General features: G+C 51.8%; 1 protein-coding gene across 1 annotated transcript in view; it reads left to right on the top strand.

Moving 5' to 3' along the window:
- The first annotated feature begins 586 nt into the window (after positions 1-586).
- SYNJ2 (synaptojanin 2) overlaps positions 587-18,733 on the top strand; it is a 98,943-nt gene continuing 80,796 nt past the window's right edge. Inside the window, exon 1 of the mRNA XM_065931054.1 lies at positions 587-801. Coding sequence (XP_065787126.1) covers positions 675-801 — 127 coding nt within the window. The 5' untranslated portion in view covers positions 587-674. The remainder of the gene's footprint in view (positions 802-18,733) is intronic.

The following is an 18,733-nucleotide window of genomic DNA, read 5'->3' as shown; positions in this document are numbered from 1 at the left end:
GTCCGAATTAACTCCATCCTGCCCCGCAACGTTATGAAGCAAGTACTCTTCCGAATCCCGCTTTACCCGTAAGGGCCACAGAGTCACAGAGGACAGGCGACTCGCCCAGGGTCGCAGAAGCAAGCCAGAGAGGGAGGCGCAGCGCCCTGGACGGGGCTGGGGAGGACCCCGGAGCGCTGCAGGGGACTCGGGCCGAGCAGTTTCTAGCCTAGTGGCGCCGGCCAGGCCGCGGCGGGCCCATATAAGGCCGCGGGGCTTCCGTAACGTTGCAGGAGCTTCAGGGCGCCCCGCGGACGGCAGCCTCCTCCGCGCCCAGGAATGTGTGGAATCTTCCTCCCCGGCTGCCGCCCACCGCGGGAGCACTTCCCCTCCGCCCCCGGCCCTCATCAGCCCCCGGGTCTTGCCCGGAGGTCGCCTCCCCCACCCACCCAGCCACCCAGCCGCGGCCCGGCCGCTGGGGGGAGCGCGGCGCCTCGGCGGAGCCTGCCGGTCGGCGGAGAGGCGGCCGCGCGCCCTCACCTGCCCCGGGCGGCGCGCGCGGGCGCGGCGGAGGCGGGCCGGACGGAGGCCGCGGAGCCGTCGGGGAGGAGCCTGCGACCGGCCCGCGGCGGGGGCGCAAAGTGAAACTCCTGGAAGTTGCGGGCGCTCGGGGAGCCGCGCCGGGCCGCGCGCCCATGGCTCTGAGCAAGGCGCTGCGGCTGCTCGGGCGGCTGGAGGCCTCGGGGGAGAGCAGCGTCCTGCTGGAGGCGCGCGGCCGCAGGGACTGTCTGCTCTTCGAGGCCGGCACCGTGGCCACGCTCGGTGAGTGCGGCAGGCGGCGCCGCCCGGGGCAGCCGGGCAGGCAACTCCGCAGCGGCGCGAGGGGCTCGGGCCGCTTTCCCCGTCCCCTTCCCCGGGGGGAGGGTGACCGAAGGGGAGGGCGCCTGCCTCTTCTGCTGAGACCAAGGCATACGGGCACCTCCCTTCCCCGAGTTGAGCGGTCCCGGGGCGCGGAGGCGGCCGAGGAGTGGGGGTCGCACGCGCGGGGTGGCCGGGGGAGATCTGCTTGAATGAAGTGGCGCCGGCACGCCTTCTGGGAGCACGTGCAGCTGCGCCCCAGGACCCGGGCGGCCCGCAGTCCCTCCTCGGGGTCTGTCATCTGCGCGCCTGCCGGCGGGCGGGTCACTCGTGGAGAGCCGCCTCTGGCTTCTGCTGCCCCGCGCTCCCCCGGGACGCGTTCCAGATTGGTGACCATCCGGGAGGGTTGACTTGGGAGCCGGCCTGACCGAGCGCTTGGCGCTGTTTCTCTTTGGCACCTGTTGATGAAACAGGGAATGCCCACGGCTCTGTGATGGCCTCCTTCGCTCCTGGAGGGGATGCGGACAAAGCACCGTTAACCGAGAGCCGGATAAACAGCTGATGGCTCCTTGGTCTCAACTAGTTGCTTGGTTGAGAAGCGTCAGTCTGGCAAAGTATAGAACTTGGAGGCAAATACACGACTGGATGACTCTGTACTGGCTGAATTTGACTTTGTTGTTGCTGTTGACTCACTCCTTTCCGACTCCTTGTGACCCCTTGGACTGTAGCCCACCAGGCTCCTCTGTCCATGGAATTTCCCAGGCAAGAGTAATAGAGTGGTCTGCCATTTACTTCTCCAGGGGAATCTTCCTAACCCAGGGATCATATGCTTGTCACCTGCATTGCAGGCAGATTCTTTACCACTGAGCCACCTGGGAGGCCTGGATTTGACCTTGGGTAGTTGCCAAGTCTGTGTATTTCAACTCTGTCAAGACCAGCAAGTCTTGACACTGACATTGCGTCAAGGGCTTTAGAGACTATCTCATTTAATTTTCACAGTTCTGCAAAAGGACTGTTATAGTGTCCATGTTACAGATGGGGTAAACTGAGGCCTGGAGAGGATAAGAAACTTGCTTGGCCAGGGTGACAGACAGCACTGCCTGACTTCCAGTGGCTGCTTCTGTATTGGTGTACAGAGTGTGGCTTCTTGGAATCACCAGCCTTTGGGCCCCTTATTTGGTGTCTAACATTCACGAGGAAGGCCAGGTAATACCAAAGTGAGTGAAACCAGGTAGGATTGTTGGAACTTCACCCTGAACACTGGAGAACAGGCTTGCAACTGGTGTCCAGCTATACCATCTCCCCTGCCCGTAGCTGAACACAAAGCCCAGAAGAGGGTCTCTACTCCGTTAGGTGGATAACCAGTGCACTCACCCCCACACTTTATAATTGACTCTAGCCTTTTTTTCACATTGGACACATCCGTTCTTCAGTTAGATTCCTCAGTATACAGCTGGGAAGGACCATCTCTTCTGTTTCCAGTTCCTGAATCATTTTATTAGCATATGGTTATCTGGCTTGTTTTCAGTCACTCGGTTACTAAAACCATGTCTCCGTAGTGTCAGCACCATAAGTTGTGCAGTAAATCATGGATTAAATTGTTATCAGATTATTTCAATTTGTTCTCTAGCCTGAAAAGTCCAAGTTTGGTCATTTGCTAAGGTCTGGGGAAAAAAAAAATCACAGAAATTTCCATTCCATTTTAAATGTCTACTTCATACCACATTTGTCAGAGCTGAGAGATTAATTGCACGGTATAAAACTACTGCTTCATCAGAGAGAGTAGAATACCGTCAGCTGGATTACAGCTACCTTAAGAAAGTTCCTGTGTATTAAGAGTTCCTTTGAAGCCACTGGGCTTCCCAGGCGGCACTAGTGATAAAGAACTGGCCTGCCAGTGCAGGAGATGTAAGAGATTGGGGTTCAATACCTGGGTTGGGAAGATCTCCTGGAGAAGGAAATGGCAACCCACTCCAGTATTTTTGCCTAGAAAATCCCATGGACAAGAGGAGCCTGGTGGGCTATGGTTCATAGGGTCACAAAGAGTTGAACACGACTGAAGTGACTTAGCACACTGTTGAAGCCACTAGGATAAAAAAAGACTTTATTTTTTCAAAAGTGAAGATTTTAAAATGATTAATGAAAGTAGTATAATGCATATTTTCCATTTGGAAATTAGGTTTCGGCTGAAATCATATATATTATGTTGGTGGTTACAATTCTCTGGATTCTAGAACAGAGGAAATAATGAAAGGAATGGATGTAGTCTCAACTCATGTGCAGTCGACATTTGTCACCTAACCTGGCATTCAATTTTCAGTAGACTTTGGACTGAATGCTTAATTTTTGAAGTCTTCTTTGTGTTAGTCCCTCAGTCATGTCCAACTCTCTGTGACTCCATGGACTATAATCCACCAGGCTCCTCTGTCCCTGGAATTCTCCAGGCAAGAATACTGGAGTGGGTTGCCATTCCCTTCTCCAGGGGGTCTTCCCCACCCAGAGATCAAACCCAGTTCTCCTACATTGCAGGCAGATTCTTTACTGTCTGAGCCACCAGGAAAGACCTTTTCTTACATTAAGTGAAACTATTTTTAAAAGGCATTGGGTGATGTTGCTGGTCCCGAGAAGGATTATAGGAGCCTCTGTTACTAGAAAGTTGTTTCAGACTTTTAGAGCATCCTAAGTATGTCACAATGGGATAGCCTGGCTCTGAACTTAAAATTCCCATCTGTGTTCCAAAGGCCGAGCTTTTTGCTTTCCTGGATGAGGTTAAGAGTGCTTTCCTTCCTACCCGCCTCCCCGGGAAAGGTGAAGGCTCTATTTTTGTGTGGGGAAGTGCAGCTGTGGCAGCTCGCATAGCTGGTGGTGGAACCTTGGCTATTCCATGAGGTTCAAGCTTCCTCTCCAGGTCAGCTGTGGTTTCCCTTGATGAGTCTCCCCAGGGAGGAATTCGAGGTCAAGCAAACTCAAGTCAAGGGTTTATTCCCACGAGGGTAGTGGTTTCTCCATGTTTACTGAGTGGCCCTAAATTCTATGCAGCTCTGTGGCGGGTACACGCTGCTGCTTTTACAGGGACATGGGTCGGATGAAAGCATAGCTCTTTAGGGCACATCCTAGCCCACAGGGGTCATAAGTTTAAAAGGCTTCCCACTAATGTTTTCAGGTAGTGCGGAGACAGGGCTTGACTTAGGTTTTGAGTTTAGGAAAAACTGATGATTTCTGGGTTAGTCCTTCTATTCCACCATGATCTGGGTGGCCACCCGGCCTGCCAGCTGGTGAGGAAAACGTCCAAGCTCCAGCTTCTAAAAGATTTGAGAATCTTTCTTTAATATGGGTCAGCGGGAACAGGCATTCCAGAAGCAGAAAAGCCTAACATGTTGGCACCAATTTCAAAGGTTTTTATAGCGTTTCTTGATGACCTGATTTGGCAGTAGAAAGAAAGAAAGAAAGTGAAGTCGCTCAATCGTGTCCAACTTTTGTGACCCGTGGATTGTAGACTACCAGGCTCCTCCGTCCATGAGATTTTCCAGGCAAGAGTATTGGAGTGGGTTGCAATTTCCAAGGACCTCTCAAATATCGATTCAAAGCCGGAGCCTGGAACAATTCCCCTGGGTCCGTGGTCCACAATTAGCATACAGATGTTCTCTCATTTGCATCCTGGGACAAAATGTGCTTGCTGTCTTCTTTGTCCCTTTTAGACACCCTCCTTTGGACCAGATGAAGATGCATTGTTCATGAGTTTTTTCCTTTTGTAGAGCCAGTGACAAGGCTCCAAAATTCCCTGTTCTCCAAACAGCCCCCCGGGAAGGGTGGCCTGTGAGTGTGATGTGTTTACACATGTGTGCGAGACGTGCAGCCCCGCCTCTCCATCCCCCAGCCATGCTCGAGTGAAACAGGCAGCCAGGAGCGGGGTGGGCAGGAGCCACTGAGATTTAATTAATTAAGCTAATTACTGAGTGTCCTGAAATTACTTTCAGCTTCTGAGGGGGAAATGCTCTATGTAAACAGGGGCCTGGGTTCTCCCGGCTGCCGCTGTTCGCACAGAGGCCCCAGGGTCAGATCTTGTTTGACTTGGAGACTCAGCCCTGGAGCTCAGCGAGGCTCTGTCTGAACAGTTGCCTTGGCCACTTTGTCAGGCTCTGTGGCCTGGATTTATCTGGTCCGTGACTTGAAGTCTGACCTGCCTGAGAGCATCTGAGAGAGTCGATGTGAATCCTCCTGGGTGAGGATTGGAGCCCAGATCGAACCTGGTGGGGGCTCCAGACTCCTGGCCAGTGACCCGGGGTGGGGGCACAGCAGCCTGGTGGACTGTGGTCCCTGAAGAGGCCGTTCCCAGTTAGCTGCATGTTTGCTCCTCACAATATCGACAAAATTGCAGACCAGGTTAATGTGTCCTTCTGCCGGCTTTTTTGTGACTCACCGGGAGGAATGTGATTTCAGATCTTGCCAGGTTCTTTTTTGGGCTCCGTTCAGTCACTCAGTTGTGTCTGACTCTTTGCAACCCCATGGACTGCAGCACGCCAGGCTTCCCAGTCCATGATGAGCTCCCGGAGCTTGCTCAAACTCATATCCATCAAGTCGGTGATGCCATCCAAACATCTCATCCTCTGTCATCCCCTTTTCCTGCCTTCAGTCTCACCCAGCATTAGGGTCTTTTCTAATGCGTCAGTTCTTCACATCAGGTGGCCAAAGTATTGGAGTTTCAGCTTCAGCATCAGTCCTTCCAATGAATATTCAGGACTGATCTCTATTAGGATTGACTGATTTAATATCTTCTTGCAGTTCAAGAGACTCTTAAGAGTCTTCTCCAACACCACAGTTCAAAAGCATCAATTCTTCCGTGCTCAGCTTTCTTTATAGCCCAACTCTCACATCCATACATGACTAACTGGAAAAACCATAGCTTTGACTAGATAAACCTTTGTTGGCAAAGTAATGTCTCTGCTTTTTAATATGCTGTCTAGGTTGGTCATAGCTTTTCTTTGGGGGGGGGGCGCTGCATGGCTCTAAAACTTTTCCTTTAACCTTTAATTGTGAAAATTTTCAAATGGTCACAAAAGTGAAAGAAAAGATGAATCTCCTGTACCTGTCACTCGCAGTGTATTATTGTTTTTCAGTTGCAAAGTTGTGTCCGACTCTGGCACCCCCTGAGTTTGCTCAAACCCATGTCCACTGAGTTGGTGATACCACCCAACCATCTCATCCTCTGTTGCCCCCTCCTCTTGCCCTCAATCTTTCCCAGCATCAGGGTCTTTTCAGTGAGTTGGCTCTTTACATCAGGTGGCCAAATTATTGGAGCTTTAGCTTCAGCATCCATCCTTCCAATGAATATTCTGGGTTGATTTCCTTTAGGATTGATTAGTTTGATCTCCTTTGGGTCCAAGGGACTCTCAAGAGTCTTTTCCAACACCACAGGATGAAAGAAAATGAACGTGAAAGTGAAAGTGAGGTCGCTCAGTCATGTCCGACTCTTTGTGACCCCATGGACTGTAGCCTACCTGGCTCCTCAGTCTGTTCTATGTCCCTATCCCTGAATTTTTTTATGAAAAAGAAATCCAGCTGATTCATGGCCAAGCAAGTTTTAATTTATTCGGCTTGCTTTCTTTTTCCCTCCCCTACAGCTTATGTTTGTGCAAGTTCAAAATTTATTTGATGGTTTGAAATGTGACCAATAATAGAAATGATGGTGTGAATTGATTCTGAGGTTCTGACCAAGACACATTTTTGAGAGTGAACTGACCTCATTGCAAGAATAAACCACAGCCTGGAAGAGCAGGGTGTCCCCCCCGGGACAGCATTGATGGGCCCAGTGGTCACACTGCCCCTGGACCACGGCCGGGGGGGCCCTTGCCCTGTGCCTCTCACCAGAATGAGGGGTCGGGCCAAGGGGCTGTGTCCCCTGCTGCTTGCCCCACCCCCCATCTCTGGACCACATTGCAGACGATCCTGGAATCTGCTGCACACGTGGTACCCAGCCCGCATCCGGCCTGCTCTGATCTCTTCCCGGGGCCCCTGGCAGACGCGCGGTGGGTGTGTCCACCCAGGTCCCGGGCATTAGTGTGGCGAGGCTGCAGGCTGTGAGTGGAAGTGGGCACACACTTGCTAGGGTGTCCTCCGGGATGTGCCTGAGACCCCTGCAGGGCGGTGTGGAGCCTGGAGCCGGGGAGTCGGTGGAAAGAGAAGGCGGCCAGGCTGGGGGCAGCTCTTTCTGCTGGGTACCTTCTGGACCTGACCTTAGTCCTGGGATGTCTTTCTCGAGCCAAGAGGATAGAACGTAGTTTGTTTTTAGCAGTTTGTGAGCTTGATGGATACCTTAGAATTATTTCCACATGGGGGTGGTGCCAGACTCTGAGGGTGCCTGGCTCTGACCCCATCGATGTTGGTCCAGGTGAGCCCTGGGCACCTGGGTGGGTCTGGGTCTCACTCCGGGGTGTTCCTTCGGCCCCCAGGTATCCCTTTGTGATTTCTGGCTGCTCAGCTTCTGTTGATGGATGGTGTCACCTTTTCACCTGAGGATGGGGAATGCATTGTGTGTTCTTCCCCACTTGAAGTGTCCTTAAAGCCCTGCCAAACTGCCCCAGGCTCAGACTTGGGCCTTAGATTGAGGTCCCTAGTATTAGGGTGTATGTGGTGGCCAGCCCACCTCCAGGGGAAAATCAAATCAGGATTGCAAAAGTGTGCACCTGAGCGAGTTGAGGGCTTGACAGTGAGACCCCCACGCTGTGCCGGCCTCTCCAGGTTGCAGATCCAGAGGGCAATTCAGTAGATGCTGGATTCTCAGCAGAAGTCAAAACCAAACAGCCCGTTTACTTCCTGCTTCCAAGGCTTGCTGGAAGGAGATTGGGGGCCCTCTTATGTAAATATGTCCTTCTTGAGGACAGTTTATGGAAAAACCTTAGAAACATGCCTGTCCTTGATCCAGTGTTCTATGGCTAGAATATCTCAGGAGACACACACACCAAACCCATTTTGCTTCAAGGATGTCTGTTACAGAGTGTTTTGGATGTTCAGGTGGTCAAATAAACTTTGGTTCACTTGATCATCCTAGCTAACGCTCATGGGGTGCTCGTCTCGTACTGGGCACTGTTTGCGGTTTACATGGATTGACTGCTTCGGCCCTCACAGAGGGGCAGGTCCTGATAATCTCCGTTTATGCTTGGAGAAACTGAGGCACAGGGATGGGTAAGAGCTTGCAAGAGGTTCTGTTTCTAGTTAGTGCCCGAGCCGCGATTTGAACAAGTCCAGGAGGCTCCAGAGAGCGGTGTGTTGGCTGAAGTCCCGTGCTTAGGGAAATAAGAAAACCCACTGTATGAAAAACTCTGTATGTGTCCTGTGTTGCTCTGCTCATCTTTAAGGCTGCATTGGGTCTTAGTTGCAGCACGTGAGGGCTTCGTTGCGTCACGTGGGAGCTTTCTTTGCGTCACACAGACTCTAGCTGTGGTGCCTGAGCTCAGGAGTTGTGCCTCGTGGGCTTAATTGCCCCTTGGCATGTGGGATCTCCCTGGACCAGGAATGGAACCTGAGTCCCCTGCGCTGCCAGGTGGATCCTGAAACCCCTGGACCACCAGGGAAGCCCCCCATCTGACACTTTTTTATAGAGGGGTGTCCAGCTGGGGGAAGCAGTCCCCTCCTTTCTGAGTGGTGTGTGGGGTATTACCAACGGGAGATCTTCACGGGAAGTGTGTGGGTTCTGTGTTCTGGCAGGGCTGAGCCCTGTGATGGGTCTTGTCCTTCTCTGAGGACACCCTGATGCCTAGAGCCGCGTGTGGCTGGGACTCAGGGCTCAGAAGGGAATGTCGGAGGCCTCGGTAGAGGTGGCAGCAAGACCCCAGGCTCCTAAGGGCTTGCATCTCTATTGAGGATGGTCAAACAGGTAACGCATGGTGTCTTCCTGAAGCTCGCCTCGATTCTGAGTGGGGCGAGGTTCCTGAGGAAGTGTGCTGGGTGCCCCTCGGGGTGTACCTTCCTGTCCCCTGCCTGCTTGTCCTGGGGGCCTGGGAGTGGCTCTGCCAAGGGGGCAGAGGGACCGCTTTGCACCCGAGGTTGGGTACCAGGCACCTGCTGTGGGTCCAGTGGGGCCAGCAAAGCGCCCCACCCAGGAAGGCTGGATGCACCTGGTGGGTGCTGGGGATGTAGCGGTCTGCACTCAGGATATACGATTTGCTTATATAGCTTCTTGGTTCAGAAAATGAATCTGGGCGGGAGGATTCACTCTGAGCATGTTAACTGTGGAGGGCGGGCAGGGCAGCTGTTTCTGGTTCTTGGGAGCAATTCCAAAGTGCAAATGCAAAAGTCTGAACTAGATTTTAAGGCCGGTTTTTTGAGGATATGAGACTCTCCCAGAGAGACCCATATTTCTGTAATATCAGGGGAGCTGGTACTTAATTCTGTTCCTGCATCTCTGCCCACCTCCGCCCCACCTCGTGCCCTCCCTGAGGCTGCGGGCGTGATGGGCCACCCGCCCCCCACCTCCTGGACCCTGTGGTCTGCTCTCTGACTCTTGTGTGTTTCAGGGAAACCACATGCTCCCTGAGAACAGGGCATCCTCCTTGGTTACTTCTGCCCTTTGACGAGGTCTCAGGTGATGTTCAGGGCAAAACAGATGGTGAGAAAGAAAGAGAGGTTTTCTCTATCCTCTGAGGCGCTGTGAGGTCTCACGCAGCAGAACTTGGGCCACCAAATGCTCTGCTAGTAACGGGGTGGACATGGGAGGTGGGGGAGGGTTGGGAAGTGGGCAGGGTGTTCAGGACTGATGCTCAGACCCCGTCTGGTCACCCGGCAAGATCTAGGAAAATGGCCAGGTTTGCGGTGAGCACCGCTTACGGCTTATCTCTGCTGGCCAGCTGCCCTTTTGTGTTCTACTTGTACTGACATTCCTGACAGGTGGTAGTAATCTCTACTCAGGAAAAGCAAACTCTTTTCCTTTCCTCTCTTCTGACCCTGGAAGATTCTAGTGATAAATCCTCCCGACCTCTCACCTGTTTCCTTTCCTGCCTCTTGGCAAGAGAGAGGAGACCTGAACTTCAGCCGTGAGTCCTTAGGCTATTCCTCCCCTGGGGGAATTTAATTAATCCCCCAGGCCTCAGAATCCTCATCTGAAAACAAATGAATAGCAACCTCTCCTGCCTTCCCCCACTCTCAGATTCCTTGTGTCTTAAAAAAACAAACAAACCAGCCAAACCTTAAATACTGAGCATAAGTAAATAAGCAACGCCCCTACTTTACATACCTAGTTAAAATTATAAGCCTCCCAGAACTTTGAATCTTAGGAAAAATGACTTGGAAAGTAAAATCTAACATGGCCGAGATCTAAGATTCAACTAAACCTAGGAATCTGATGCTATACATTTTAAATTGGAGACTTGTCAATTAATTAAAATGCATGAGATTGTCTCTCCTTGATTCTAGCCCTTTCCTATAATCAGCAAAAAAATATTTTAAGTCATATCAACTTAAGCTTAAATTAGGAATAAAACAGTATTTATTAAAGTATCGTTGTTTTTGTATAGTCATTAACTCATATCCAGTTCTTTTGCAGCCCCATGGACTGTGGCTTGCCAGGCTCCTCTGTCCATGGGATTTTCCGGGTAAGAATACTGGAGTGGGTTGCCATGTCCTTCTCCAGGGGATCTTCGGAGCCAGGGATCAAACCCACATCACTTGTGTCTCCTGCATCAGCAGGTGGATTCTTTACCACTGAGCCACCAGAGAAGTCATTAAAGTATCATAAACTGTGAATTCAGTAGCTCTTTTAGCAGATTCTTATTAATATCCACTGGCATCCTGAAAAATCATACCTTTCATCATACTGTGTAGCTTTTTTTCTTTTTTTTAATAATCTAGACTGGAGTGGGGTGAGTTCTGTGTCTGGGGATGTGTGGGCTTGTTTTATCTGTCTGTTTTTATTGCCTGTATGTTGCATGGACTTAGCTTCACCATGAATCTTATATGTGGCTGATAAATCTTATATGTCAGAAAAACTGTTTAAGCAGAGACGGTCCTCTGCTGCTCCTGCCTCCCAGCCAAGCAGAGCTGAGGTCAGGCAAAGCCAGCTGGCCCCTGGGCGGGGGAGCGTGTCAGGGCAGCAACGGTGTCCCTGCTCTGGCGAACAGGACAGTGACACTCGCCTCGTGGCCTGTTTCAGCAAGGACTTGTTCGCTTCTGTTTGGTGTGGATAGAGAAAGGAATATTGGAAAATGAGGGCTGGAAATAACTTGCCGCCCACCCAGGCCTGTGCTAGGTCGCTCAGTCGTGTCTGACTCTTTGCTACCCCATGGACTGTAGCCCACCAGGCTCCTCTGTCCGTGAGATTCTCCAGGAAAGAATACTGAAGTGGGTTGCCATGCCCTCCTCCAGGGGATCGTCCCAACCCAGGGATCTAACCCAGGTCTCCCGCACTGCAGGTGGATTCTTTACCGTTTGAGCCACCAGGAAGCCAGGCCCTTATAACAGTGTCCAAGTGCCTAGTGGCACTTGCTTCTCTTTTCACTGGGACCACTGGGAGGAGTGGAGAAGGAAACGGCAACCCACTCCAGTGTTCTTGCTTGGAGAATCCTGTGGACAGAGGAGCCTGGTGGGCTGCTGTCCATAGGGTCACCCAGAGTCAGACATGACTGAAGTGACTTAGCATGCATGCATGCATTGGAGAAGGAAATGGCAACCCACTCCAGTGTTCTTGCCTGGAGAATCCCAGGGATGGAGGAGCCTGGTGGGTTGCTGTCTGTGGGGTCGGACAGAGTCAGACACAACTGAAGCAACTTAGCAGCAGCAGCAACAGCAACCTCCTCCCTGGGGCAGGGAGGAGGAGCCTGTGGACCAGGAGGGGAGGGGTCTGTGAACCAGGGAGGAGGAGCCTGTGGACCAGGAGGGGAGGAGCCTGTAGACCTGGGAGGAGGAGCCTGTGGACCAGGAGGGGAGGAGCCTGTTGTCCAAGAGGGGAGGAGTCTGTGGACCAGGAAGGGATGTGCTGGTGGACCGGGGGAAGGAGCTGTGGCCAGATCACATCTGTGTGGGTAACGCAGGAGGGCCAGCAGTAGAGCTGCAAGAATAGAATTCCATGTTGAAGTCTTATGTCTCTGCAGTGGACCAACAGGATCTTATACTTCTCATTTCTAAGGGCTACTATCCTCTCTCTCCAGATACATGGTGTTTGGAGTAAGGACTGAGAGAGTTCATGTGGTATAAATTGTTTTTAATAAGGAGTAACAAAACTATTGCTATTATTTCTCTAAGTTTTACATGTTTGTTTACAGGGGAAGAGGTATGATGTCCATTAAGGTGTTAAAAATATTGACATCTGCAAAGACCTCAGGAATCTGGGCAAGGTCCAGGACTCTGTGCCAGGTTCTGGGGTGAGGTGGGGGGGTGGGAAGAGGGGGAGAGGAGGGCTGAACTCCTGTTTCCTCCCAAGCCCCCCTGCTTTCCAAGCTGTGACTGTGGGTCTGAACCTGTCCATAGTGGGTGCTTCTTGCTAATTAACAAAAAGGCACCGTATGGCCTGGAGACTGCCCTGGAGAGTATGGACACCTCATGGCCCTTTTTAGCTTGTATGGTCATGATAAAATTTTAATCCAACCACAGAACTGGTCACTGTAGCCTGCCTTTACAACACGGGAACCAGACCTATCTATGAAGTGAGAGATGATAATGACGTACAATTGCACACTTCGGGGGTTTCTGGGTGTGTGTCTGACTTCAGTAGCACCCTCCCCCTTTTGGTTTCTGGGTCAATTTGCTGTTAGAAAAACTGGGCTACTGAGAGCTTATTAGAACTTTGTCTTAAAAGAGAAAACAGGCCTAGAATGAAGACTGGAGGGGTGATCCTGTAAAGAAAATTCATGAGCTTTAGAGGATGGGCCCGTGACTTCACTTTGGTTCCTGCCTTTCTCCTGGGTCTTGCAGGAGAGCCGTCATATCTGTGGTTCTGTCTTCTTCCTTCCTGAATGCTCTCAGGGTCTTTGGGTGCAGATGCTAAGACTGTCCACTTATGAAATCCAGGAGCCAGACCCCGGCGTCTCTGAGTGCATTGACATGACGTCTGGCACTTACCTGGCAACACTCTGGGAGGACAGACAGATGGACTCCGTCTGTACATGCACAGTGGGGATGGGAGAACAGGTGAAATAAGATTGGGGAAATGTTGATGCCTGTTCGAGCTAGGTGATAGGTATGTGATAGTTCATTAGACTTAGTGAATTAATAAAGTGGCTGCTTTTCAAGCTCAAGATGAAAATCTAAAATTTTTCCATATACCATCGTTAGTCAGTCAGAGTGTGTAATAGGAAAAACAGGTTCCACGCCCAGTAACAACAGTTTCTGGGGATAAACGTAAATGTAAAGCTATAAACCTTTATGGACTCACTGAGTAAGTGAAAAGGTACAGTATATTCTTGGGAAAGGAAGACCAACATTGTAAAAAGTTTGTTCTCAGTAAATCTGTAAATGCAAGTACCTATGAGTAAAATCCAGTCAACAGGAGTTTGATGTAAACCTTACAGGCTGATTTTAAAATTTCTGGGGCTGTCTCCCTGGCCACATTTAAACTTGTGCTTACCTTAATCCTCCCATTTTGGGTAATGGCAGCCCCCTCACCTTGGGCTTCCCAGTGGTAAAGAGTCCTCCTGCCAATGGCAGAGATGCAAGAGACACAGGTTCAGTCCCTGGGTTGGGAAGATACCCTGGAGCAGGAAATGGCAACCCACTCCAGCATTCTTACCTGGGAAAACCCATGAACAGAGGCGCCTGGCGGGCTACGGTCCACGGGGTTGCGAAGAGTTGGACATGACTGAGGCACACACTCATAGCACTCCTACCCCCACATGTGGGCTTAATAACTCTGGACAGAACCTGTGAGTCCTCCAGATCCTGCTCTTTTCTTCCATTCCATCCAGTCCACCGGCGTGTCAAGACCCACTTTCCCTCTAAAATAGATCTGAATCCACCAGGTCCCCTGTTGCAGCCGCGGCCGTGCTGGTCCAGCCACTGCCTTCCCTCGCTGGGACCACACGCCACCTCCTAACTGGCCTCCTGGCTGCCACTCCCAGGCCGTCCCGTCACCCCACACCGACCCTGGCCGAGCCTGCACAGCCTGCGTCCTGTGCCCCGGCTCTTTTTCCAGCCTCATCCCCACCCCCCACCCCCCGCATCCTGGGCTCAGTCCTCTCGAGGGACCGTGAGTGGTTCCTTCCTCATCGTCCCTGCTCACACCGTGCCGTCTGCCTGACCGCCTTGTCCTCATCCAGGCCCAACTCAGCGACTTCGGTGAGACGTTCCCAACCACCCCAGCCAGCCTAGCCCGCGGCCTCCACGCCCCAGCTGCCTCCGTTCCAACACCTGTTTTCTTGTCCCTGTAGCACGTGTCGCCAAAATCACCTTAGGTGTTTGCTTGCGCCGTCTGTTGGGTCTTGAGAATGCCAGCTCCTTGGGAGCAGAATGTTGGAGGTTGCATTGTTTGCCCCCCTCCAAAATATGTTCAATTGAATGTCACCTTACTTGGAAGTCGAGTCCTTGTCACCAGAATTAAGGTGCAGGTTAAGATGAGGTCTTCCTGGAGTAGGCGGGCCCTTAATCCGGTGGGACCGGGTGTCCTTGTAAGAGGAGACATGGGGACAGGAACATGCCGAGGGGAGGATGTCGTGAAGACACGGACACAGAGGGGGGCCGGCCAGGCGAAGACAGAGGCGGAGACGAGAGTGATGCTGCCAGCAGCCATGGAGCACCTCGGGCTCCCAGAAGCGGGAAGAGGCAGGAAGGACCCTGCCGAGAGCCTCCGGAGGGAGCCTGGCCCTGCCAACTCCTGGATTTTGCTGTTGTTTAAATCACCTGGGTTGTTTCAATCCCCCAGCTTGTGGTACTTTGGCATTCCCAGGAAACTAATAAGAGGGGCGTTGTCTTCTCAACACTGATGTGCAGAGAGACTCAAAAATACTCCTGAATGATAAAGAAATGGCCAGAATAGTCAAGGAGACTTTGAAAAAGATCAAGACAAAACAAAAAAAAAAGATCAGGACAGACTTGATCTACCTGATAGTAAATCATACTGTAAAGTCATAACAATGATACGGCACAAGTCAATAAGCTAGAGGAGAGGGCTCAGAACAGACCCATGTAAATAGAGCAATTTAGTTTCTTATTAAGGTGACAGTTTAAATCAGCTGGGAAAAGGTGGCTACTCAGTAAATGGTGTTTGTGCAACCTGGCACTTCCTTTGTTCAGTGAACATTTAAGAACAGGTCCTCCTTGGCTGTCTGGTCAGAGAGGAGAAGGCCTGGCTCTCCTCCTGGGGAGTGAGTGGTCCTTGCAGCCGTTCATGCGGGTGACTGTTCACACGGATGTCCTCTGCGCACTAGCTTCTCCCCAGCTTAAAGCCTTGTGCCCACAGGAGCTACTGAAAGTGGTAGTTGCTCAGTCGTGTCCAACTCTGCAACTCCGTGGACTGTAGCCCACCAGGCTCCTCTGTCCTTTGGATTCTCCAGGCAAGAATACTGGAGTGGGTTGCCATTCCCTTCTCCAGGGGATCTTCCCCACCCAGGGCTCGAACTCACATCGCCTGCATTGCAGGCGGATTCTTTATAAAAGGAGCTAGGATCCTTTATAAAACCCCCATAGTTATGGATTCCCGGGTTCACAATGGGGCATGCCTAGTTACAAGAGTTGTCACACTTAAGGAAGCCCCAAGCCTGGTGTCCCCATCGGGGTTTCGTCAATCACGAAGTTCATTTTGGCCATAAGCTGTGTTATCTACTGAACATGGAGGATATTTTACCTTTATGAGCTTCCAAGGAACCAGAGCTAGAGAGTTTGAAAAAGGTTTTGTTAAGCCCCTGTGGATGTAAATTAAGTTAGAGCCCTACATTAAATCATATATAAACTCTAGAGGTACTTAAGTGTTAACTGTAAAGAAATCTCACTTTTAAAGCATTAAAAAAAAATGTAGGAGAAACTTTCACAGTGTGATGGTATGAAAAGCCTTTCTAAGCAAAGCATAAGACTCAGAAGTCATAAAGGAAAAGTAACCTGAGAGATTCAAGAACTGTTTTTTGTTGACACATAACATACAGAGAAAAATGAACAAATTCTAAGTGGATAGCTTCATGAATTTTCACGAAATGAACTTGCCATATAACCAGCGTGCAGGTCTGGGAACAGGATTGGAACACCTAGCTCAGTTGGTAAAGAATCCGCATGCAATGTGGGAGACCTGGGTTCGACCCCTGGGTTGGGAAGATCCCTTGGAGAAGGGAAAGGCTCCAGACTCCAGTATTCTGGCCTGGAGAATTCCATGGACTGTATAGTTCACGGGGTGGCAAAGAGTAAGACATGACTGAATCACTTTCACTTTAGCACCCCCATCTCCTCCTGTGTCAGACTGAGAGATTTGATTACATATAAATTTAAAGCTCTGGGATATCAAAAAAACACCATAAATATAGTTAAAAGACAAGCAGGAAACTGGAATGAAACTCTGTACAGACTTTTGCAACATATGCAAGGACGAGAGATTGATGACCTTCGTACACTATAAAAGCATGCCTATAGATCTCAAAGAAGGATCAGTCATCCAACAGAAGCAGTGGCCCAAGCCATGCATTCTTGAGAAAAAGTCCAAGTGGCCTGAGCATTGGAGCCACATTGTCATTCTTGTCTCATGAGCGGCTCTCCAGGTCAGCCCCGTGGGCTCCCAGACAAGCCCGGATCCGACTCGTCTCCAAGGGACGCACCTGCTCAGCTGAGCTCCCGCCCATCGGGGCAGGGCGCAGGTGCTGTGGCCGGGCCAGGACTGGCAGGAAGCAGGATGGGGCCACCGTGGCCAGAGGTTGGGGCTGCTGGGAGGTGTGGCAGCTGTCGGAAAAACCCAGAGTTGGGGGAGGGCAAAACAGACTCCCTGGAAGGCGGGGTGGGGTCGGGGGACAGGCTTTAGAGGCATTCTGTAAAGTCAGGCTTCCCCAGAGGGGAGACCCTCATCCAGGAAAGGATTTCCTGGGCAGATGGCCGGGGTGGAGCCTCTGGACGGGTGCCCCCACCTGGGAGACGCCCAGCCCCAGGTAGTGCCGGAAAGGCGGCCAGGCCCCGCCGTAAACCCTCCTGCGCAGCCAGCCCGGCCCGCTCCAGACACCTTTGACCTTTAGTTCTCAGAACACACCCCAACACCTGCCGGTGACCCGTGTCCTTGGCGTGACCTTGGAGAATCTCTGCTGTGCAGATTGTAAGGTCAGGGTCAGCCACAGGCTTCTCTGTTCCAGACTGGAGCTGATTCCAGGAAAGCCTTTGGCTGGAGGAGACAATTTCCAGTCAATGAAACAGTGTATCTAGGTTCATTCCAGAAGCTTCTTCTGCCTTTTTGTAACAAAAAAAGTGTGACTGTTCCCCCCCCTCCGCCCCCAAACCCCCGATTTTGGGTGGGGCCTCTGTGACTAGGTAGCTGTGTTTAGCTAAAAGACTTAAATGGAGAGAGATGCCAAACCTATCACAGACCACACCCCCAGATAGTACCTTTGTGTGGGATGTAAGTAGTGAAGTGATATTAACCTGTCTGCTCCGAGCTGCACTTCCATCATCTCCCCTGGACCTGTGTGCTCCCGAGTTTGTCACAGAGGTCCCCAAAGAGCGTGGCTGCAAAGCTGTGACAGTCTGTGAGCATCAAACACAGGTGAACAAACTGCTCTGGTCAGATCCCTATAATGAATCTGATCAGACAAAAAATTTTAAAAATAAGAGAAGCCTAGGAAATGAATAGTGGGGCTGTCATCTGGATTCTGGATTAAAATACAGAGGAGGAATCGACCTCGGGGAGGTTGATCCACTCGCACACCAGCCTCCTGGAACCGTGCCCCGTCCTCACCTCCTCACACCCCGCCCCCAAACCTGGCAGCCTTGCTAGGATGGGATGGGCATTGTGTTTCTCATTGCTGCTCCCCGGGGCCCCTCGCCCTCCCTAGAAGGCTGCCTGCCTCCCGGCCACGCTCGCATTCATGGCAGGCTGGGCTTCTGCCTCCTCTGCTGTCCCCATCCTAGGCGAGGTCGTGCCCACGAGGTCTGCCACCCTCGCCTCATCACTGCCAAGTCTTTCCTTCCATCTCCTTCACACCCCAGACCTGCTCATCACCGGTCATGATTCCACCCTGGGAGTCTAGCACCAGGCATGCACTCTGCTGCCTTCTGCCCTCCTGCCGGCTCAGGACTTCTGCTCAGACCTTGAGTGTGTGGTCCCCAAGCCTTCCCCTCACCTTCCCTGCCCTCCCCTCCTGTCTACCCTCCTTATCCAACCGCGCCGAACATCCCCTTCTTGAACACACACTCCATTCTTCTAGGTGTTCTGTCTTCTCATTCCCGCCAGGCAGAATCTCCAGCCCCAGCCAGTCCTCTCCCCTGACTCCACTCCCCTGGCTCTCGTGTGGCTGGATGCTTCTGGAGAAAACCCCGAGCGTGTGATTTGTGGGTCTCAACGTCCTGAGTGTTTGCAGTGCTGTTTGGCAGTCTGGGTGCATCTGCCTGTTCAGATTTCCCTCTCGCTCCCCCGGGTGACTGTTTCTCATTGTCTCAAGCCTTCAACACCTTGGCCCTCTCGGGTCATGATTTCACTCCCTGTGTCACCGAGAGGATAAAATAGTTAAAAAGAGAACTTGGACAAGCTCTAACGAGTGCTCTGCCTGCCCTGTGTGGCTGGCATTGCCTCCCTCTGTATGCGTGCGTTGCCCTCCCAGCTCCTGCACCTCTTTCTTCTCACCGGTCCTGTCCCCTCTCACCTGTGAAGACTCCGCTCCCCAGCTTCCCCTTCATTCCTAGCTGGGTGATTTCCACTGTTATGCCAACAGGTGATGTATCTCATGTTTTGTTGTTCAGTTGCCAAGTTGGGACCCCATGGACGGTACCACGCTAGGCTTCCCAGTCCTTCACC

The sequence above is a fragment of the Muntiacus reevesi genome, chromosome 3, assembly GCF_963930625.1.
Source record: "Muntiacus reevesi chromosome 3, mMunRee1.1, whole genome shotgun sequence".
Classification (NCBI taxonomy): domain Eukaryota; kingdom Metazoa; phylum Chordata; class Mammalia; order Artiodactyla; family Cervidae; genus Muntiacus; species Muntiacus reevesi.
Note: the sequence above shows the minus strand (reverse complement) of the source record. Positions and strands in the feature narration are given on the sequence as shown.